The sequence below is a fragment of the Phoca vitulina genome, unplaced genomic scaffold (assembly GCF_004348235.1).
Source record: "Phoca vitulina isolate PV1807 unplaced genomic scaffold, GSC_HSeal_1.0 scaffold58, whole genome shotgun sequence".
Classification (NCBI taxonomy): Eukaryota; Metazoa; Chordata; class Mammalia; order Carnivora; family Phocidae; genus Phoca; species Phoca vitulina.
The window spans coordinates 7,053,324-7,077,347 of NW_022589761.1; the positions used below are offsets into that span (position 1 = coordinate 7,053,324).

The 24,024-nt window shown below is 38.7% G+C and overlaps 1 protein-coding gene across 3 annotated transcripts; it reads left to right on the top strand.

The window, feature by feature from the left end:
• Positions 1-127: 127 nt before the first annotated feature.
• On the top strand, positions 128-23,136 carry ZNF829 (zinc finger protein 829). 3 transcript variants are annotated; one of them, XM_032390330.1, is made up of 5 exons: positions 128-210; positions 924-976; positions 8,259-8,385; positions 8,686-8,781; positions 22,062-23,041. In XM_032390330.1, the coding sequence occupies exons 2-5, from the start codon at positions 944-946 to the stop codon at positions 23,039-23,041; spliced, it is 1,236 nt and encodes a 411-aa protein (XP_032246221.1). In that variant the 5' UTR covers positions 128-210; positions 924-943. The 3 variants fall into 3 exon arrangements, with proteins under 3 accessions (XP_032246221.1, XP_032246220.1, XP_032246222.1); XM_032390329.1 differs by lacking the exon at positions 128-210 and adding an exon at positions 223-304 and having other exon boundaries at positions 22,062-23,136; XM_032390331.1 differs by lacking the exons at positions 128-210; positions 924-976; positions 8,259-8,385 and adding an exon at positions 17,787-17,850 and having other exon boundaries at positions 8,695-8,781; positions 22,062-23,136.
• Positions 23,137-24,024: the final 888 nt, after the last annotated feature.

Below are 24,024 nucleotides of genomic sequence, written 5' to 3' on the forward strand. Positions count from 1 at the left end.
CAACCTACCGTGCCTCGCAACCCTGGGACCTGGCTAGACGCTGAGAATTGCAGTTACAGTCGTTTCGGGAGGGTCCAGCCAGGACTCTGAGAGGAATTGGCCGCGGGTGCCTCTCTGGACCACATTTCCCAGAGGGCTCGGTGGCCCGTCGCTCTTCTCGCAGGAACGCGAACGTTTCGTCACGCCTGGCGGGACCGTTAGATCCGTGAGGTGAGAGTCCGTCGGTCCCGGGGGAACCGGCTCAGTTGTGCACGTTGCGATGCCGGGAGACCGGAAAGGTGTAAATCGAGGAGCCCGGAGATAGGTATCGAGCTGGGTCATCCGGCCGGTGCGGGCGGAGCGGCTTGTAAAGGGGAGGTTGTGAGATTGTGTGTGAGAGAGACTGTGACATTGAGACCTGTGTGCGGATATCGGTTGCCTATCATTGTGGGGTTGTGACTGCGTGTGTCCCTATGGCTGTTGTGACCCCGCGACACTGTGGGGGTACCTGCGACTATACGAGAGTAACTAACTGTATGTGTTCGGTGGTGGGTATGTGATTATAACTGTGTAGCTCTATGTGTGCCCGTGTGGAGTGCTTGTCGCATTGGTTTCAGTATGACCGTGCTCAAGGTATGGGGCACTATGTGTCTGGGTATGGGGTTCCTGTCATATGTAAGATTGTAACTCCAGAACTTTGTCCCCAGGGAACCTCTGTGAAATTTGGTCAGATTATAGTCCCTTGACAGCAGTGGCTTCAGCTTTTTCCGGACACACGGATTAGGCAGGATGCCCCATTCTCTGATCTCCATTCCCTGGTGTGGTGGGGGCTGGGACTGGGATTGGGACTGGAGGTGACTTCTGACCAGACCAGTTTGGGGGGGAAAGGAAAACATGGTGTTTTGCAATTACTTTTTCCTCTCCCCATTTCCGCCCTTCTCCAGGTGCAGAAGAGAAGGAAAGAATGCACAATGAACTTCTACAAGCAATGTCCAAGGTGTGTTGGGGTTTTCTCTTCGCTTTCTTTCTTCTGAAAGTTAAATGCTTAATAAAGATACGCCATTTAATTGTAGGTCCTTATAATTTACCTATTAGAGGGAAGGGTAGTCCTGCCTGGCTGGTTTTAAAGCCCAACAGGACCCATATACCTATTGTTCACTTATTTGGAAAATGGCTCCACTTCTGTTTGTTGAGTTTTCTTCTTTTAAATGCAATATTATGATTTAAATGCAATTGTTAGGATTTTAAAATAAAAACATGCGGCGCCTGAGTGGCCCAGTCAGTTAAGGGACTGACTCTTGATCTGGGCTCAGGTCTTGATCTCAGGGTCCTGAGTTCAAGCCCCACATTGGGCTCCGTGCTGGGCATGGAGTCTACGTAACATAACATAACATAAACAACATAACATAACACATCATAACATAACACATCATAACATAACACATCATAACATACACAACACATAACATGCACAACACATAACACAACACATAACATAACACAACAACACTAAATAAAATAAATAAAATAAAATAAAAATCACGATTATTTTAGAGATTTCAGAAACAGAATTACCAAGAAAAAATAAAATGTGATCACTCAAAAATAACTAATGTTAATATTTTGATTAATTTTTTTTTAAAGATTTTATTTATTTGAGAGAAAGAGTGAGAGAGAGAGAGCACACAAAGCAGGGGCAGAGGGAGAGAGAGGGAGAAGCAGGCTCCCCTGCTGAGCAGGGAGCCCAATGCGGAGCTTGATCCCAGGACCATAGGATTATGACCTGAGCCGAAGGCACACACTTAACCAACTGAGCCACGAGGCGCCCCTTGATTAATTTTTAGTATTTTTCCAAAATCAAATTATACCTCATTTATCATATTATGTCCTACATTTTCACTAAAAAGTATTGTTCTCCTGTGTTGTCAAATGGTCTTTGTAGATACCATTTTTCAAAGATACATATTTCTTGGGGTGCCTGGGTGGCTTAGTTGGTTAAGCGACTGCCTTCAGCTCAGGTCATGATCCTGGAGTCCCAGGATCGAGTCCCACATCGGGCTTCCTGCTCCACGGGGAGTCTGCTTCTCCCTCTGACCCTCCCCTCTCTCATGCTCTCTCTCTCTTTCATTCTCTCTCTCTCTCTCAAATAAATAAATAAAAATTTAAAAAAGATACATATTTCTTTGTATGAATGAGTTATGTTCTCTCCTTTTTTTCAAGTCAGTTGTGTCAGACTTTGAAATCTTTAAATATTTATTTATACAAACACACACGCACACACACAGGTTTGAAATTGGACTTTATGATTAATAATGAGATTGAACACAATTTCATATATTTATTGGTTATTAGGGTTTCTTCTTTTGTGACCTGCCTGTTCAAATCTTCTACCTTTTTGCCCCTGGATTATCTCTTGTTGATTCATAGTTCTTTATATAATCTGGATGTGGATCCTTCATTGATATTTTTCTACTGTTTAGATTGTTATATCATTTCCTTTAAGGTAGTTTTATGAATAGAAATCCTAACTTTAACGCAAAGTTATCAATTATTTTTTTTCTTTATGGTTGGTCCTTTTTGTATTTCTTTTGTTTTTGTTTTTTTTTAATAAATTTTATTTATTTATTTTTTAAGATTTTATTTATTTATTCATGAGAGACAGAGAGAGAGAGAGAGAGGCAGAGGGAGAAGCAGGCTCCCCGCTGAGCAGGGATCCCGATGCGGGACTCGATCCCATCCCTGCTCAGCGGGGAGTCTGCTTCTCCCTCTCCCTCTGCTCCTCCCCCTGCTCATGCGCGCTCTCTCTCTCTCTCTCAAATAAATAAATAAATAAAATCTTTAAAAAAAAATTCTTTCCTGTCCCAAGGTTATACAAATATTCTTCTATATTTATGCGTAAAGCTATAAGTTTTGCTTTTTGGGGTTCTGGCTGGCCCAGTTGGTGGAGCATGTGACTTTTGATCTCAGGGTTATGAGTTCAAGCCCCACATTGGGTGTAGAGATTACTTAAAAATAAAATCTTAAAATAGAAAAGTTTTGCCTTTCCCATTTTTATATTTAATTCACCTCTAACTAACTGGCTTTTGTGTATGATGTAAAGTGGGGCCCAAGGTTTTTCCCACTTATGAATTCCTCCCTAGCTTTCTCAGTACCATATATTAGTCCACTATGTTCCCATTTCATATATATCCAAATATATATAAATCCAGTGTCTGTATGTACGTGGGTATGTTTATGAGCTCTTTGTTCTGTTGTTCTATAACAGTATCACAGTCTTGATTCTAGCTTCGCTCTCCTTTAAAGGTATTTTGGCTTTTTTTCCTGTGGCTGTTTTTAAGATTTTCTCCCAGTTTTTGGTTTTCTGTAATTTTAGTATAATATGTCTAAGTGTGTCTTTTAAAAATTTTATCTTCTTGGGATTTGTAGAGTTTTTTGAATTTGTAGATAGGTGTTTTTTATTAGTTTAGGGAAATCCTCAGCCATCTTGAAAGATTTCCTCTGCCTTATTCTCTCTCTCTCCTCTCCCTTCTCAGGCTCTAATTAAACATAGATTAGAATTTCTTATCATTACCCTTTTTTGTCTCTTAATCTTTTTGGTTTTTAGAGTTGATACACTAGGTGGGTCTACTCTCAATTTTTAAATGTGGGTATTTGGTACAGAGGCAAAGGAAATCACATTAAGAATCAGTCACCCCAAATCTATTCAGCTTAAGACCTTTCTATCTGAGTTTTTTTAGAAGATGGCTGAATATTTCCAATCCATTCTCCTGTCCCAAAACCCAGAGTATCTGGTTCTCCTCTCCCATCAGCCTCTAATTACACTTGCCATTTCTATAGTGAAGATTGTTGCCCAATATTAACGGGAATAATGCTAGGGGTTTAGTGTAATATAATAGAAGATAAAAGAAATGCATTGAATTTTGTTCTCAGAAGCTAATCAGATGTTTGGGGTTTTTTTTTAAAGATTTTGTTTTTAAGTAATCTCTACATCTAACATAGGGCTTGAACCTGCAAACCCCGAGATCAAGAGTTTCATGCTGTAGGGGCACCTGGGTGGCTCAGTCGTTGAGCGTCTGCCTTCAGCTTGGGTCATGATCTCAGGGTCCTGGGATCGAGCCCCACATCGGGCTCCCTGCTCTGCGGGAAGCCTGCCTATCCCTCTCCCACTACCCCTGCTTGTGTTCCTTCTCTCACTGTGTCTCTCTCTGTCAAATAAATAAATAAAATCTTTAAAAAAAAAAAAAAAGGAGTTTCATGCTCTACCGACTGAGCCAGCCCGGCACCGCCCCCCTGCCCGTTTTTTAACCTAATGTTTAATCAGGAAATATTTGAAGCATTCCTAGTAAAGTCAGTAAAAAGACAAGAATATACACCATCACCAGTGTTATTTAACATTGTTGCGTTGGTAGTAACCAAAGCACTTAGACACTAACAAAGCACTTAGGTTTAAAAATTAGAAAAGAGGATATAAGATAATCATTTTGCAGATGATATGAATGTGTACCTGGAAAACCAAATCAGCTTATAACTAGCACTTTGAAATAAGCAAGCAAAATAAAATTTTTTTTCAAAATTTCTACTTCAACTCTCTCTATGGGCTAATTTTTTTGTTGCCCTGGATAAAAACTTGTGCAGTCTCTATAATTGTTTTGATCACTCTTTGGTATCCTTTGGTTATTTTCAGTGATAAGGTCAGTCTCATTTTACTAATTATAATCTCCAGTTGTGTGTAATAATATGTAAGCTTCATTTAAAGTCTTTTCTTTGAGGGGCACCTGGGTGGTTCAGTCGTTAAGCGTCTGCCTTTGGCTCAGGTCATGATCCCAGGGTCCTGGGATCGAGTCCCACATCTGGCTCCCTGCTCCGTGGGAAGCCTGCTTCTTCCTCTCCCACTTCCCGTGCTAGTGTTCCCTCTCTCGCTGTCTCTCTCTATCAAATAAATGAATAAAATCTTTAAAAAAAAAAAAAGTCTTTTCTTTGAGTTCAGGCTTGCTGTAAGCTAGAAACTTACAGTGTGAAAAGGGAGATACACTAAACTTCTTCGTTTCTTTAGCCTAAATTTCTTTTCTTCCACCCAATAGGCTGTGGCTCCTATGAGGTTGCAGCAGGTAGGAAAGAGGATGTAAGGAGAAAAGTCTTACTTGACTGGTGCTGTTGTTTTGGTCTTGGTTTCTCTTGCTTTTATGGATGTTCAACACTGACTCATTTTCTTATGGAGTCCTTTTGTAGGATTCTCAGAGAAGTCCCTGCTGGAAACCTCTACTTGTACTTCCCTGTGATGTGGGCAACACATCTCCTTGAAATGGCTACTTATTTTTTTAAAGATTTTATTTATTTATTTTAGAGATAGAGGGAAGAACAGAGGGAGTGGGACAAGCCGACTTGATGCTGAGCACAGAGCCTGATGCAGGGTTCAATTCCACGACCCTGAGACCATGACCTGAGCTGAAATCAAGAATCAGGCGATTAACTGACTGAGCCACCCAGATGCCCCTGAAATGTCTACTTATAATACCTGTCTTCCACTGGGGATTCTGTGCTCTACTGCTTTGTTGGGAATCACATTGTCCCTCCATTGGGTCCACATCTGGTCCAAAAAGGGACTGGATACCAGTTTCTGTTCCCTCTAAACTCCAGAAAACACAGCAAAAATTTTCCTAAACAATCTCATTATACTACTTTGTTTTTTTTGTTTTTTTTGTTTTTCCATTATACTACTTTGGACCTTGGAGTCTAAGATAAAGAAATAACCTAATTTTTTCTATGGGATGGACAGTGTGTGTCATCTTTCAACAACCAATTTTTGGACACCAACTGAGTGTCCCTACAATTCAATTCTGACACTAATTACCCAGAGTTAACACAGAGCCCCACAGGTTTAGGGGCTTAGCCTTACAAGACTGCCCTATTTCAGACAGCAGCTCCAAGCCTTGGGTAGCCCCATGGCCCTGCACTTCTGCCCAGCAGACCACAAATTGAGGCATTCCCATGATCCCCACTTGGGTACAGTAATTGATTAGAATGATTCATAGACCTCAGGAAAGTACTACATATCTGATCACAGTTTTACTATAAAGAATGCAATTCAGGAACAGCAAAATGGTAGAGCTGCATAGGGCAAGGTGTGAGAGGGAGGACCATATCTGGAAAGGATCTTAAGGATTTTGCCTAACAAAATGGCTGAAGTGAAAGGTGTTTTTTTTTTTTTTAAGATTTTATTTATTCATGTGAGACAGAGATGGAGAGAGAGAGAGCATGAGCAGGGGAGAGGCAGAGGGAGAGGGAGAAGCAGGCTCCCTGCTGAGCAGGGAGCCCAATGCGGGGCTCGATCCCAGAACCCTGGGATCATGACCCAAGACGAAGGCAGATGCTTAACCATCTGAGCCACCCAGGCGCCCCCCCTGCCCTTTTTTTTTTTAAGATTTTGAAAGGTTTTTTTTTCAGTAATGTTTATATTGTGGAAAATTCTGCCACCACTAAAATTATAAAAGTTAAAGAATTTATGTTAATAGGGAATAATTCTTATAACAGTCATAAGAGAACTGTAATTTTCAAGAAATTTAAGTTATACTCTTGTCTAAGATGGTGATATTTTACTTATTTATTTTTCAAAGATTTATGTATTTATTTGAGAGAGAGAGAGAGCACGAGCAGGAGGGACAGAGGGAGAGGGAGAGAGGATCTGAAGCAGACTCCGTGCTGCACAAGGAGCCCAACGTGGGGCTCTGTCTCACAACCCCAAGATCATGACCTGAGCCAAAACCAAGAGTTAACTGACTTAACTGACTGTACCATTCAGGCACCCCGATGGTGATATTTTAAATTAATGTTTAACCAATTTTGTATTTAAAAAATTCAAGAAATTTTAGAAGACTTAATGAAAAATGGCAGGGCTTTGTCCCAGTACCTAATCCCACTCCCCTAGGTGGCTACCCTCAAATTTTTTTCAGTTTCTCTTGGCACTTTTCCTATATTTCTTTTATTTTTTTTTAATTTAATTTTTAAGTAATCTCTACAGCCAATGTGGGGCTCAAATTCACAACCCTGAGATCAAGAGGTGCTCACTCCACACTGACTGAGCCAGCCAGGTGCCCTTTTTCCTATATTTCTTTTTTTTTTTTTAAGGTTTTATTTATTTGAGAGAGAGCACGAGTGGGGTTAGAGGCAGAGGGAGAGGAAGAGGGAGAAGCAGACTCCCCACTGAGCAGGGCATTCGATGTGGGCCTCGATCCCAGGACCCTGAGATCATGACCTGAGCTGAAGGTAGATACCTAACTGACTGAGCCACCCAGGTGCCTCTTTTTTCCTATATTTCTAATTCATATTCCTACATTGCTATTTTTTTTAAGATATGCTAAGCCAGAATTAATTTTCCTTTGTAATATTAAGGGAATCACTTTTTTTTTTCTTACTTCAAGTGGTGCTGTTGAAAAGTCCACTGAGATTTTAATTCCTGAAAATTTTTATATGATCCATGTTTTCTTCCTGGAAGCTTTTAGAAAGTTCTCTTTTTCCTTAATACTCTGAAATTTTACTCCAAAATGTATAATAAGATTTTTTTTTTAAGATTTTATTTATTTATTTGACAGAGAGGGAACACAAGCAGGGTGAGTAGGAGACGGAGAAGCAGGCTGCCTGCCGAGCAGGGAGCCCGATGTGGGGCTCGATCCCAGGACCCTGGGATCATGACCTGAGCCGAAGGCAGACGCTTAACGACTGAGCCACCCAGGCGCCCCCCATAAGATTTTGTTTTTTTTAAGATTTTATTCATTTATTTGACAGAGACATAGCGAGAGAGGGAACACGAGCAGGGGGAGTGAGAGAGGGAGAAGCAGGCCCCCTGCCAAGCCAGGAGCCCGACGTGGGGCCTGATCCCAGGACCCTGGGACCATGACCCGAGCCGAAGGCAGACGTTTAATGACTGAGTCACCCAGGCGCCGCCCCCCATAATATGGTTTTTTAAAGTACATCACATTGTTCTCTCTTCTGGGTCTTAAAAGGAAAATATGGGAACGGGGAAAGATTCACATATATGCACATTTCACTATAGCCAGGCATGGAGCATTGAGCTGTATGCTTGCTATTTTATGACATAGGAAATGTTTACTTGCATGTTCCTTGATGTATCCCTCTGTACACAAAAGATATGTCTTCTACTAATATAATAGAGTTCCAGCCCCTTCAATTTGCTTAATAAGCTCTACCACCATCTCTACTACCATCTTTTTTTTTTTTTTTTTTAATCCCCTTCCACTGTGAAAGCATGTTTGTTGTTTCAGGGGTCAATGATGTTCAGGGATGTATCTATAAACTTCTCTCAGGAGGAATGGGAATGCCTGGACTCGGGTCAGATGAATTTATACAAAGAAGTGATGTTGGAGAATTTCAGCAACCTGGTTTCAGTGGGTAAGGATAACTATCCCCCCCAAATTCAGAGTCTACCCTTGGGAATGTCTCCTTTCTCCATTATGAATTATTTGTTTCAAGTAACCAGCTAAATTTCTGCTCCCTGTTCCTCAAGGAATGGTTTGAGTTGGAACAGAATGGAAGTGTATGAAGTGAGCAGCTCCAGTGGGTTGAAGCTTCATCTTCATCTTTCTCTGGTCCTTCCTATAGTGGCATCATTTTCTTGGTCACCAAGGGACTGGATCTGATTTCTGGGACACCCACAGCATAACAATGTCCATGTCTTTTTTTTGTGATCAGGACTTTCCAATTCTAAGCCAGCTGTGATTTCCTTATTGGAACAAGGAAAAGAACCCTGGATGGTTGAAAGAGAGCTGACAAGAGGCCTTTGTTCAGGTGAGGAGATGATAGGTAATGATTTTGTCCATTTTTTAATTGGGTTGTCTTTTTATTATTGAATTTCTGAGTTAATTATATATTCTAGATACAAGTCTTATCAACTTTATGATTTGTGAGTATTTTCTCCCATTTAGTAGGTGTGTTTTCACTCTCTTGATTTTGTCCTTTGAAGCACAAGTTTTTAATTTTGACAAGATCCAGTTTATCCATTTTTTCTTTGGTTGCATATGCTTTTGGTGTGAGCTCCTTTAAGTTATGACCCTTCATAATTAAGTTTATTAATACTTTCTGGAAGTAGGAAAATATTTCACACCCTATTATTAGGTAAAAGTTTTTTTGTCAGTTGTATCTCAAAAAAAAAGTTTCAAGATAAAACAACAAAAAAAGCTTTTCTCAACTGTAGGTACAACTTTAGTTTTACAATTTAGCCATAAGATAGAATAAACAAAGAACTAAAGAACTCACCAATGCAGATCTCCCAAGATTTTTTTTTTCCTTTCCAGGAGGCACAAAATATTATAAACAGACCCACAGGGAAGATAACAATCCAGATTCTCTGTCATCTCACTTAACAGAGAATGAAGGGATCCCCAGATAACTGGAACAGATTTCTATTATCCCTATAGAAATTACCATAAAATCAGATTCCTAATCACTATAACTTACCAGCCTTGCACAAACCAGAACCAAAACTATACTTAGCCCAAAAACAAAACCCAGGATGTGTTGAGGAGGGTGTAGTGGAGGGAAAGTGAATGAAAGTAGAGTTTTACTGCTGCTTGGGATTTACTGAGGCAGCCAAGAAGAGAAGACTGCCTGTGAAGTATATTTCTCTAGTCACACACTTTATTGCCTCCTGCAGATGAGTCCATTTGGACATCTCAGTGGGACCTTCAAAATTGTCAGAGTATAACATTTTCAAAACTTCCCCAAAAGTATGATTATTCAAAAGTTAAATATGACTCTTCTAAATATATGATAAGCCCATTTGAAAGATTTATTTAGCTTGTTAATGAGAGAACCAGAGGAATGGAAAAGCTGGTTCAAGTTGTCTGGGAGAGACTCTAAGTTTATATTGTCCTGGAAAGAAAGAATGCAGGAATCACATCACTAACGTGGATACAAAAACTAGTTACTGTCTTACAGGATAATAAATTTGTAACCTTCAGGCTGTCTTTTCAACAGACAAATCATTTATAACTGTTATTCTCCATAGCAATTTTTTGTTCTTTGTGTAGTTACTTTCTAGACTTTTCAAGTAGATTGTGTTGCTATTGTGAGCATCTACAATTTTCTAATTGGTATTGTTGGTACAGAGAAATACTATTAGCTTTTTTTTAACATGTGAAAAAGAGTTTAATTTTATTAGTTATCAGGGAAATACAAGTTGAAAATGCAGTGGGATACCATTATGTCACCTGTAACATGGGCAAAAATTTAAGTCTGACATTAGAAAGAATAAATGAGAATGTGGAGCAGCACCCTCAAGCTGCTGGTAGGGTGTAAATTCTTACAACTGCTTTTTATTAAATTTAATTGTGAGGGGCACCTGGATGGCTCAGTTGGTTGAGCGTCTGCCTTTGGCTCAGGTCATGATCTCAGGATCCTGGGATCAAGCCTCATATCCAGCTCCCTGCTCGGTGGGGAGTCTGCTTCTCCTTCTGCCCCTCCCCCCTGCTCATACTCATTGTCCCTCTCTCTTTCAAATAAATAAAATCTTTAAAAAAAAATTTAAGTGTGATAAGATCATTTAACATGAGATCTACCCTCAAGAGATTTTTAAGTGTATACTACAATATTGTTAACTTTAGGCACAGTATTGTATAGCAGATCTCTAGCACTTACTTGCCTTGCATAATTAAAGCTTTATACTAGTTGATTAGCAACTGCTCGTTTCCCTATAACCCCAGCCTTTGGTGACTACTCTTGTTTCTATGAGTTTTGCTCTTCTTAGATATCTCATATAAGTCAAATAATGCTGTATTTGTCCTGTAACTGGCTTATTTCATGTAGGTTAGTGTCTTCAAGTTTCATCCATGTTATCACATATGGTAGGATTTCCTTCTTTTTTAAGGCTGAATAGTATTCCATTATAAGTATATACCACATTTTCTTTATCCACAGACTCATCCATCTGTGGATTTGGGTTGTTTTCATATCTTGACTATTATGAGTAGTACTGCAGGGAACAAATGAGTGCTAATATCTCTTCAAGATCCTGATTTCAGTTCTTTTGGATAAATACCCAGAAGTGGGATTGATATGATATTTCTGTTGTTAATTTTTTAGGAACCTCTCCATACTGTTTTCCAGTGGCTGCACCATTTTGCATTTCCACCAATAGTGTACAGGAGTTCCAATATCTATCTATCTTTCTTTCTTTCTTTTTCTTATTTATTTATTTATTTATTTTTTAAAGATTTTATTTATTTATTTGACAGAGAGATGGAGAGAGAGCACAAGTAGGCAGAGAGGCAGGCAGAGGGAGAGGGAGAAGCAGACACTCCACTAAGCAGGGAGCCCGACGTGGGGCTCGATCCCAGGACCCTGGGATCATGACCTGAGCCGAAGGCAGCCGCTTAACCAACTGAGCCACCCAGGCACCCCTCTTTTTTTTTTTTTTTTTTAAAGATTTTATTTATTTATTTGAGAGAGAGAGAGACAGAGAGAGCACAAGCAGGGGGAGAGGGAGAAGCAGACTCCCTGCCGAGCTGGGAGCCTGACATGGGGCTCCATCCCAGGACCCTGGGATCATGACCAGAGCTGAAGGCAGACAATAAACCATCTGAGCCACCCAGGTGCCCCAAGAGTTCCAATTTCTTCACATCCTCACCAACATTTGTTACTTGTCTTTTTTGTTTGTTTGTTTTAATGACAGCCATCCTAAAAGCAATAGGCAATGTTTCTTCATGGTTTTGATTTATGTTTCTGTAATGATTAGAGATTTTGAGCATCTTTCATACTTCTTGGTCATTTGTACATTTTCTTTGGAAAAACGTCTACTCACATTCTTATTCATTTTTTAATCAGGTTATTAGTTCTTTTGCTTACATATTTTAGAAATTAACCACTATCAGATACATGGTTGGCAAGTATTTTCTCCTGTTCTATAAGTTGCCTTTTCACTCTTTTGTTTCCTTTACTGTGCATAAGCTTTTAAATTTGATGCCGTCCTGTATGTCTGGTTTGCTTTTGGTGTCATATCCTGAAATCATCACTAAGACCAGTGTCACAAAACTTTTCCCCTATGTGAAGCTTTACAGTCAGGTCTCATGTTTAAGTCTTTAATGCATTTTGAGGTAATTTTTCTGTACGGTATAAGATAAGGGTCAAATTTCTTTCTTTTGCATGTGGATGTTCAGTTTTCCCGTCATCGTTTGTTAAACAGACTTTCCCTTCTCTGTCATAGTCTTGGCACCTTTGTTGCATATTAATTGACTGTGTATACGTGAATTTATTTGTTTTCTTCTGTTCTATTGACTTATATGTATGTCTTTATGCTAGTACCATTCTGTTTTAATTACCGCAGCTTTATGATATATTTTGGGATCAGGAAATGTGAAGCCTCCGGCTTTGTTGTACTTTCTAAAGATTATTTTGGCTCATTGGATTGTTTTTTCTATTTCTATAGAAAATGCCATTGGGATATTGATAGGGATTGCATTGAATCAGTAGATTGTTTTGGGAATATGGACATTTTTACAATATTCTTCCAATCCATGAGCACAGAATATCTTTCCATCATCTTGTGTATCTTTAATTTCTTCCATCAGTGTTTTGCAGTTTTCATTGTACAAGTCTCTTACCTCGTTGGTTATGTGTTTTCCTAGGTATTTTGTGGATACAAAAAATAAAAAAATTTTCCTTTTGATGCTATTATAAATGGGATTGTTTTTCTAATTTCTTTTTCAGGTTATTGTTAGTGTAAAGAAATACAACTAATTTTTGTATATTGATTTTGTATTCTGCAACTGCAAACTGAAAACCTAATTTAATGGTTTGTAAGTTCTAACAGTTTTTACATGAAGTCTTCAGAGTTTTCTGTATACCAGATGTAGAAGTGGCAAGAGTGGGCATTTTTCCTTCATGATCTTAGAGGGAAAGCTTTGAGTTTTTCATCGAGTATGATATTAGCTGTGGGCTTTTTATATGTGGCCTTCATTATGTTGAGGTAATATCCATGTTATTAGTTTGTTGAGAGTTTTTCATCATGAAAAGGTGTTGAATTTTATCAAATGCTTTTTCTGCATCTGTTGAGATGATCATATAATTTTTATCCTTCATTCTCTTTTTTTTTTTAAGATTTTTTATTTATTTGAGAGAGAAAGAGAGAGCACAAGTGGAGGGAGAGGGAGAGAGAAAGCAGACTCCCCACTGAGCGTGGGGCCGGACATGGGGCTTGATCCCAGGACCCTGAGATCATGACCTGAACCAAAGTTAGACACTTAACCTACTGAGCCACCCAGGTGCTCCAATCTTTCATTCTCTTAATGTGGTGTATCATATTAATTGATTTTTGTATATTGGATTATCTTTGCATCCCAGGGATAAATTCCATTTGGTCATGGTATATGATCCTTTTAATGTGCTGTTGAATTTGGTTTACTAGTATTTTGTGGAGAATTTTTGCATCAATATTCATTACGGAATTGGCCTGTTGTTTTCTTTTTTATGGTGTCTTTGGCTTTGGCATGAGGGTAATGAGTTTGAACGTGTTCTCTTCTTTTCAGTTTTTTGGAAGAGTTTTAGGATTAGCAACCCTCTCCCACCCCCAGATTGGCAGTATTATTATTTGAATGTTTGGTAGACTTCACCAATGAAGCCATCTGGTCCTGGGCTTTTCTTTATTGAGAGTTTTTGTGTTTTTTTTTAAGATTTTATTTATTTATTTGAGAGAGAGAGCATGGGGGGAGGCAGAGGGAGAAGCAGACTCCCCGCTGAGCAGGGAGCCTGACATGGGGCTCAATCCCAGGACCCCAGGATCATGACCGGAGCCGAAGGCAGACGATTAACTGACTGAGCCACCCAGGCGTCCCGTGTTGAGAGATTTTTTATTGTGAGTTAATGTCCTTACTAGGTTATAGTCTATTCAGACTTCCTGTTTCTTCATGATTCAGCCTTGGTAGGGTACATATTTTAGGACTTTATTTCTTCCAGGTTATTCACTTTCATGGTGTATAATTGTTCATACTAGCCTCTTCATGATCCTCTTCATTTCTGTAACATCAGTTATAGTGTCTCTTCATTTTTTATTTTTGAGTTTCCTCTTTTTTTCTTACTCTAACTAAAAGTTTATCAATTTTATTTTTTTCAGTAAACCAACTGTTTCATTGATTTTTTCCTGTTATTTTTCTATTCTATTTTGTTTATATCTGCTCTAATCTTTATTATTTCCTTCCTTATGCCAACTTTGGGTTTAGCTTGTTTCTTGAGGTGTAAGGTCATATATTTGTGATTTTTCTTCTTTTTAAATGTATGAACTTCCCTCTTTGTACTGCTTTTTCTTCATCTCATAAGTACGTTTTGTTTGTCTCAAGATATTTTCTAATTCTATTTCTAATTTCTCTATTTCTTTTTGACCAATTGCTTATTCAAAAGTGTATTGTTTAATTTCAACATATTTGTGAATTTTCCAGTTTTCATTCTGCTGTTGATTTCTAGTTTCATTCACTGTGGTCAGAAAAGATACTTGGTATGATTTCATTCTTCTTAATAAATTTCTTGAAAGACTTGTTTTGTGACCTAATATATGATCTGTTCTGGAGAATATTCCATGTGTGCTTGATAAGAATATATCCTGCTACTACTGAGTGAAATGTTCTATATAGGTCTGTTAGGTCCATTTGATCTATGGTAGTATTCAAGTCACTGTTTATTTTCTGTCTGGTGGTTTTATCTATTATTGCAGGTAGGCCATTGAAGTGTCCAATTATTTTTGTCTATGTCTCACTTTAGTTTTGTCAGTGTTTGCTTTATATATGTAAGTGCTCTGATGTTGGGTGTGTATATATTTATAATTGCTGTATCTTCCTGGTGAGTTGACCTTTTTATCATTATATAATGTCCTTCTGCGTCTCTTGTGACTGTTTTTTACTTAAAGCCTGTTTTGTCAGATATAAGTATAGCCACCCTAGCTGTCTTTAGGTTACCATTTACATGGAATATCTTTTTCCATCTCTTCACTTTTAGCCGATATGTGTGTCCTTAAATCTAAAGTGGGTCTCTTGAGGACAGCATATAGTTGGATCTTGTTTTATCCATTCAGCCACTTTGGGAAGTTTAATCCACTTACGTTTAAAGTTACTATTGATAGGAAAGGATTTACTGTTGCTATTTGTCGTTTTTCTGTTCTTTTTTTTTTTAAGATCTTATTTATTTATTTGACAGAGAGAGATACAGCAAGAGAAGGAACACAAGCAGGGGGAGTGGGAGAGGGAGAAGCAGGCTTCCCGCTGAGCAGGGAGCCCAATGCGGGGCTGCGGGGCTCCATCCCAGGACGCTGGGATCATGACCTGAGCCGAAGGCAGACACTTAACGACTGAGCCACCCAGGCGCCCCTGTTGTTTTTCTGTTCTTATAGTTCTTTTGTCCTTTTTTCTTTTCTTCCTGTCTTTTTGTTTCTTTGATTTTTTTTGTATTGATACGCTTTGAATCCTTTCTATTTTTCTTTTTTATAATCTCTATAAGTATTTTCTTTGTGGATATCCTGGGGCTTTCATAAAATATCTTGTAACAATATGTTTTAAGCTGAGAACTTAATTTCAATCACATACAAAAACACTTCTTATTCCCCCATATATTGTTACTGATGCTGTAATTTAATCTATTCATAGTGTATCCATTAATGTATTTTTATGTGTAGTTATTTATAATACTTTTGCCTTTTCCCTTTTATACTAGAATTAAAAGTAATTTACCCTCCAGTGTTACAGTATTACAGTATTCTGTGTTTGTCTATATATTTGCCTTTGCAAACAGGATTTTATACTTTTTTTATTCCCTTATGTTGCTGTTTATCATCCTTTCATTTTAGGTTGAAAAACTTTCTTTAGGCAGGTCTGGTGGTGATGAACTCCCTCAGGTTTTGTTTGTCTGGGAAAAGTCTCTCTCCTTTGTTCATGAAGAACAGTTTTTCTGGGTATAATGTTCTTGAGTGGCAAGTTTTTTTCTTTCACCACTTGGAATATATCATCATGCTCCCTTCCAGCCTTCAAAATTTTGCTGAATAATCTGTTCATAGTCCTGTGGGGGTTCCCTAGTACGTGACAATTTGTCATCTCTTGATGCTTTCAAAATTCTCTTTTCCTTTGAAGTTTTTATTTATTTTTTTAGTAATCTCTACAACATGGGTCTTAAACTCACAACCCCAAGATCAAGAGCTGCACACTCTTCCAACTGAGCCAGACAATCATCCCTCTTTGCCTTTGACTATTGACAAAGACATTCTAATGATGTCTCAGTGTGGATTTCTTTGTGTACATCTTTTTTGGAATACTTTGGCTTCCTGAGTCTGGACATCCATTTCCTTACCCAGATTTGGGGAGTTTTCATCCATTACTAATTTGAGTAAGTTTTCTTGTTCTTTCTCTCTTCTGCCTCTAACTCCCATAACGTGTATATTGGACCATCCCGTGGTATCTCATAAGAACCTTAAGCTTTCTTCACCCTTTTTTATTCTCTTTTCTTTTTGTTCCTTTGATTGGGTAATTTCAAAAGACCTGTCTTTGAGTTCACTGATTCTTTCTTCTGCTTGCTCTAGTCTGTTGAATGTTGAATCCATTTATTGAAATTTTCAGTTCGGTTATTGCATTCATCAGCTCCAAGATTTCTTTTTTTTTTTTTTCCTAAATTTTCTGTCTCATGGTTGGAATTCTCACTTTCCTCATGCATTGTTCTCCTGAGCTCATTGAGCATTTTTATGATGGTTATTTAAAATTCTCTGTCAGGTAATTCCTCTACCTACATTTCATTAGGGTAATTTTCTGGAGCTTTATTTTGTTTCCTTGTTTGGATTATGTTTCTCTACTTCTTCATTTTCTTCTCTTGATTCTTTGTGTTGGTATCTACATGTTAAAAAAAATGCCACTTGTCCCGTTCATTATGGATTAGCCTCATAGAAGAGAAGACCTTCACCAGTCAGAGCTTCTGTGAGCCTCTCAAACGTTCATGCTAGTCTAAACCACTGTCTTTATTAATGACTTCCAGGTGTTTAGAGTATGCCAAGTCCCATCAATGCTCTGAAACAAGCACCAATGCCTCATGTAGCTCCTGAAGAAATTAGAACATTGGATGTGTGGTCCAGTTTCTTTTCCTTTCCAGAGAGAATGTGGGAGCTGGAGTGTTTTGCCTGCCAGCTCTGCTCTAGAATGGGGAAAAGGGCTATGTCAGGTGTTTGCATACTAGTTTGAATCACCTTCACCTTCTTTTTTCTCTGTGGCTCCCAGGTATCTAGAATATGCCAGGTCCCTCCAGGGCTCCAAGATAGAAGCCAGTCTCTCAAGTAATCCCCAGAAAAGTTGACACATTTGATGCACTCTTTCCCCCCATAGGAAGAAACTGGGAGCTGGGGTTTTTCTCCCACTTGCTGTAAGAGCTATGGTGCCTTCATGCTAGTTAAAATACTCCCTTTGTTTTCTGTAGTCCTTGGGGGTCCAGTGTATGCCAGGTCCTGAAATAGTGAGATAGAAGCCAGTCCCTTGGGTAGCTTCCAAAGAAGTTAGAAAATTGGATGCGTGGTCCAACTCTTTTCATCCTCAAGGAGATGGTGCGAGTTGGAGGTGGAGTTTTCCACACGTTCATTCTGCACTAGGCCAGGAGGAGGAGCTATGGTGAGTTTGTGTGCTAGTTCAAACTACCTTCTTTGTTCTTGGTGGCCCTCAGGTATCTTGAATCTGCTGGGTTCCAACAGCACTCTGAGACTGTTGAGACAGGTGCCAGTCCCTTAGGCAAACCCCAGAAAAGTTGGAATGTTTGACACACAGTCCACCTCTTTCCTTCTCCAGGGAGAAGCTGTGAGCTGAAGTTTTCCTCCCACTCACTCTGCACTGAGCAGGGAAAGGAGCTGTGGTGAGTGCCTGCATGCTAGTTCAAACCAGTGCTTTTGTTCTCTGTAGTCCCCAGGGGCCTAAGGTACGCCAGGTCTAATCAAGCCTCCAAGACGTCAGTTAGGCAGCACTCAGAAAAGTTGAGACATTGGATGTACACTCCAGCTTCTTTTGTGTTCAGGGAGAAGCTGGATGTTTCCTCCCAGTCGTATGGCACTACGGCAGGAATGGGGATCATGGTGAGAAGGTGTCTCCAGTTTTCCTACCAGTTTTGATATAGCCGGCTCCACCCTTGCCTAGAATGTAGGATTCTCGTAACGAGCTTCTAGGTTTCTCACACAGGGAATTGACCCATGTATTGCTGTTGAGTTGATGTGTTTGTGGGAGTCAGGAGAAAATAGTACTTAGTATTCCACCATCTTGCTAACGTTACTCAAAATATTACTAATTTTTGTAAGTTGATCTTTAATTTCGAAGTCCAACAAATTTACTGAAGTTAATTTTTTATTCTCTTTGTTTTTCTAGTTAGATCATTATATTATCTGCATACTGTTAGATTTATCTCTTCCCTTACAATCCTCATACTTGTTATTTCCTTGCTTATAATGGTAGCCAGGACTGTCTTAATTGGTAACATTGGTAATGGGCATCCATTTCTTTTTCCCCATCTTATAGGGAGCATATCTAAAATTCTTCACTTAACTACAGTTTTTGCTATAGTTCTGATAACTTTTACCAAGTTTCAGCTATTTGCAGTGCTGCTTTGCTCAGAGTTATCATAAATAGGTGTTGGCCACATTCTACAGTTTTTCTGTATCTGTCAAGATGATCATGGTAGTTGTGGTCTTATTTCAACAACAGTTATACCCTCGGATGTGTGGCCATTTTGGCCTGTGAGTTCATGTTCCCAAGAGGATATCAATCACTGTCTGGCAGTGTGTCTGGGGAAGGGCCAAGAGATAGACCCAGGTCTGTGTTCCTCCAGGTAGATTTAAGAAATGGGAGGAGATGAGCTCAGAATGACGAGCCCTGAGACCTAAGGATTCACCTCTGATAACTTTTATTTGCTATTGCTCTACCAGGTAATTCTTCTCATCAGGGTTTGATCTTTCAACATTTACAAAGCAGCAGCATCTACAGGAGGAGTATGCCTTTCCTTTTTGTAATCCACCAACTCTAGGGGTTTTAATAGCTGAGAAGGTAGAGCAGATGCCTGAGAGCAGGTGGTCAGCCATATTCTTCTGTCCAGCAGGACTTTTTCTTTACCATTAGGTTATCCTACTTACTCAGCTGCTTGAGCAGTTGCCACCAATTTCTATGGTAAAGGCACAGGCCACAGTGGTCCCAAGGCATTTCAGGGAAAGGCTAAATCAGAGTTTAAAGACTTTACTACCAGGCCAGCCTCTCCTTGCCTTCTGTTACCATCTCTCCAGGCAAGTAGCCTCCACCCTCAAATACATACAAGTTTGTACCAGTCTTCAATCTCCCTAGAGTATTTCACAGTTTGCATCAGTTCCATATAAAACCAAATTCTCTGTAATTTTTTCCAGGGTCAATTGAGAAACGAAGCCAGAATTTTGTGCACATTCCAAGTTTAGACAGGAACTTTTGGGGTTTTTAAAAATATTTTTTTTTCATTATTGTGTTTTTAATTTCTAAGAACTTTGTGTGTGTTTTCTTAGTGTTCCTTTATTTAGCATCTTCTGCCTGTTTAATTGTTAGCTCTCTGAGGTTATTCCTTACATGTTTTGACATTTTCTTCTGTTCCTTGCATTGATTGTTTCTTTCACAGATACTTTTTTCTCTTTTGGGCTCTTCATGTTAAAAAACATTTCTCAAATGTCTGATAAACAATGGCTTACTGATCATTTTTAAGTGTGAGATACTAAAAAGATGATTGGAACTTCTGTGTAGTAGGGATTGAGTCTTGTTTACTTTATGATGATCTGGTTGGGTTAATATACTGAGGACAGCCCACTTATGGTAACTTGGTCTTTTCTCTTACGCATAATCTTCCTGTGAGAAGAGACCTTTACTTTCATTCCTAGTTGAGGGAGTTAAGTTATTATCAGTGTTCTGGGGGCTAAATTGGGATGAAATCAACAGGGTTATTTCAGTATTGTGGCCTGCACAAATTTTCTGACAACAAATGGATGTCTTACACTTTAACTTAATTCTGACACTACCTGGAGTTAACATCAGATTCCACAAGTTAAAGGGCAAGGTGCCACCAGTTCAGATACTGGTTGCAACCAGGATCCCCAGGCTACACATATATCTGTCTGGCTGACTAAATTTAGAGTTTCACACACCCCCTCAGGTTTGATAATTCATTAGAATAACTCACAAAACTAAAAAACAAAAAGAACAACTCATAAAACTCATGAAAAGCACTGTACTTATGATTGCCATTTTATATAAAGTATACAATGAAATGTTAGCTGAAGACATACACAGGGCAAGGTCTAGGAGGTACCAAGCACAGGAAATTCTACACCCATGAAATCAAGGTGTGTCACCCTCCAAGTACATCATATAGTTACCAACCAGGAAGCTTACCCCAGTCCTTGCCCTGAGTTTTTTTTTACTGGGGTTTGATTATGTAGTCAATGAGTGACCAGACCCTCCCTTGAAGCTAAGTGCCCACTGTGAATCATCTCATTAGGAAAACTCAGGTATGATCAAAAGGAGCTTGTGAATAACAAAAGACTCTCCAGTCAGGAAAGTCCAGTGGTTTGTGAAACTCTGTGCCAGGAACCAGGAACAAAGACCAAATATATTCTTTATTTTATCACAAGTATATATATTTTTTGTTAATCTTTTGTTCTCAGTTCAGTACCCATAACCACAGCTATGCCTGATGTTCCTGAATCCAGATTCCTTCTGGTTCCATTTTTCTGTATTTCTAGTTTTCTGTGAGAATAGGGAAGTATAATCCTGTATGGGATAGGGGAAAGGATCCTAGGGGTCTCACTACTAATACAATCTTGAATTCATTCTTTAGCTTTCAGCATTCTCTGTGTATCCCACTATTAGAAATGCCTGATGCCTTCCATTCTTCTGCATTTTCAGGGATCTGCACTATCAGTTAGTGCTGTTGAATTCATCCACTACAGGCTCAGTTTGGCTTCTCTGGTCTGCACACTCATTTATATCACTCATTCATTGGCTTTTTAGCTTTCAGATTTTATTGCTACTGTCTCTTCTCCACTATTCATTGTCCCAATGAGGTTTTGCTTTCCTCTTGTTAAGCTTCTACTGTAATTTTCCTATCGATTAATGAACAAGCAGTGGAAAACTCACAGGTTTTCTGTCATTTTTAACAGAAATTGTTCCCCTTTTTAATTAAAAGTACAGTTCACACTCTTTACAGATTCCATATGTATGAATTCATCTACTTGCTAAAATTTGTAAACTCAGAATCAATACTTGCAGTGCTTTCAAGGCATGCATGAAATGACAAAACATGCAGAATGACAAAAAATGTGGACATGGAGCACCTCTCTTCTCAGAGTATATTTCATTCTTACTCTCTTCTTTCTCATATTCAAGCTGCCTCCTTTCTTAGTCACTGCCATGAGAGAGATTCCATTGCTCTCTCTCCCAAAGTCAGCATCAGAGAATTCCAAGGCAAACTATTTTCAGTGAACCCCCAGTATATCAGGCTCTATCCATAGAATTACCTGAAACCATTCTTGCCAGTTTCATTCAGCACCTTAGACTAGGGTATCCCTCAATGTGGATTTGCCAATAGTACACCCTTTGCACAGTCTCAGACTGCACCCCCCCATTTATACATTTCAATACATTTATTCCTCAGTAGTCTTTTTACGTAGGTCAATTACCCACAGATTATAAGACATACAATATGATGCTGTGTGTGAGCGTATATGCTTATAAACATGTATATATGGTTAGAATCACTATAAAATATGGAGGGTACCCCTGAATAGGGTGTATTTATGGAAGTTTCAGGAGATTCTGGTTCACATCAGAATTTCAGGATAGGGGTCATTTATTTCCCTAATCACCCTCTTGAATTTCCTCTCTTGGCTCTCCTCAGTGTCCATGCTTTTGTTATCAGTTTTGAAAATTGCTTAGCCATATTTGAGAACTGTTTAAGCATTTACTTTCCCAGATATTATTTTCACCTTAATCTTTTTTTCTTTTTTAGAAGTTATAATCTCTCCCAAGATAGGAAAAATGAACACACGCATTTTTATTTTCTTTCAGATCTGGAATCTATGTGTGAGACCAAGATATTATCCCTAAAGAAGAGACATTTTAGTCAAGTAATATTTACCCATGAAGACATGCCCACTTTTATTCAGCCCACATTTCTTACTCCACATCAAAAAACTGTTAATGAAGAGAAACCCTGTGAATGTAAGATATGTGGAAAGGCCTTTACTCAGAACTCACAATTTATTCAACATCAGAGAACTCATTCTGCTGAAAAAAGCTATGAATGTAAGGAGTGTGGGAAGTCCTTTAGCCGTGGCTCACTTGTTACTCGACATCAGAGGATTCACACTGGTGAAAAACCCTATGAATGTAAGGAATGTGGCAAGGCTTTTAGTTGTAGTTCATATTTTTCTCAACATCAGAGGATTCACACTGGTGAGAAACCCTATGAATGTAAGGAATGTGGAAAAGCCTTTAATTATTGCTCAAACCTCAATGATCATCAGAGAATTCACACTGGTGAGAAACCCTATGAATGTAAAGTATGTGGAAAAGCCTTTACTAAGAGTTCTCAACTTTTTCCACATCTGAGAATTCATACTGGTGAGAAACCTTATGAATGTAAGGAATGTGGGAAAGCCTTTACTCAACACTCAAGGCTTATTCAACATCAAAGAATGCATACTGGTGAGAAACCTTATGAATGTAAGGAATGTGGGAAGGCCTTTAGTAGTGCCTCAACACTTACTAACCATCACAGAATTCATGCAGGCAAGAAACTCTATGAATGTAAGGAATGTGGAAAGTCCTTTATTCAGAGCTCAGAACTTATTCAACATCAGAGAATCCATACAGATGAAAAACCTTATGAATGTAATGAATGTGGGAGGGCTTTTAATAAAGGCTCAAACCTTACTAGACATCAAAGAATTCACACTGGTGAGAAACCCTATGACTGTAAGGAATGTGGAAAGGCCTTTGGTAGTCGCTCTGACCTTATTCGTCATGAAGGAATTCATACTGGGTGAAAGATAAGCCCTGTTGATAATCTTTATAATAATATCTTAAAAACAGGTAATGGGAAAAAAAATAAAGCAGTGTAGTAGTTTTTTAGGCTACTGTAACAAAGTACCAAAGTACCAAAATTGGGTGACTTAAAACAACAGAAATGTATTCTCTCACAGTTTTGGAGCTTTGAAATCCAAAATTAAAGTTGTTGGTAACGTTGATTCCTTCTGAGGACTCTGAGGAAGAATCTGTTCCATGTCTTTCTCCTGGTTTCTGGTAACAGCAATCTTTGACATTCCTTGTCTTGTAAATGCATCACTCCATTCTCTGCCTCCATCTTTACATTGCATTCTCCCTGTGTATATCTGTCTCTGTCTTGTATAAGAGGAGACTCTTATACAGGACATCAGTCATACTGGATTAGGGCTCACCCTGATGACCTTATCTTGATTACATCTGCAAAGACCTTATTTCCATGTAGGATCACAATCGCAGGTGCCAGAGGTTAGGGCTTCAACATAGTTTAACCCATAACACTGTTAACATTGTTTTTCTAACATATTTGTAATTTTCTTTTATACATAATTTGTTGAATGTGTTTCAAAATGTAAATTCAAGGTTTAAGTTAAACCTCCCTTCCCTCCAAAAAAGATTCTGTCCCAAACTACTTCTTAAATAATTCTTTCCTCCCCATTGTTTTATGCTACTTCTTGGTTATATATTTGAGTTTGAGTTTGTTAGCTTAGTTTAGCGCCATCTTTTCTATTGCTCTAACCCATAGATCTGTTTCTACCAATACTATACTGTAAGTTACATTACATAGGCTATCTTCTAATTCCTGGCAGAATTATAACTTTGTTTTTGAAGGCAGCTCTATTCCTTTTCCTTTTGTAACACTAAAGTTTTCATGTTATATAAAAAAAGCAAAAACCAAACAAACCCCCCCACACACACAGTGAAAAAAATAGGTTATTTGTAAGCCTACTGAAAAGAAATTACTATT

Bases quoted from the DNA above. Each gene is read 5' to 3' on its own strand.
- ZNF829 (XM_032390330.1), top strand. From the start codon at position 944: ATGCACAATGAACTTCTACAAGCAATGTCCAAG. The intron at 977-8,258 runs GTGTGTTGGGGT...TTGTTGTTTCAG, and splicing joins TTCTACAAGCAATGTCCAAG to GGGTCAATGATGTTCAGGGA. The intron at 8,386-8,685 runs GTAAGGATAACT...TTTTGTGATCAG, and splicing joins CAGCAACCTGGTTTCAGTGG to GACTTTCCAATTCTAAGCCA.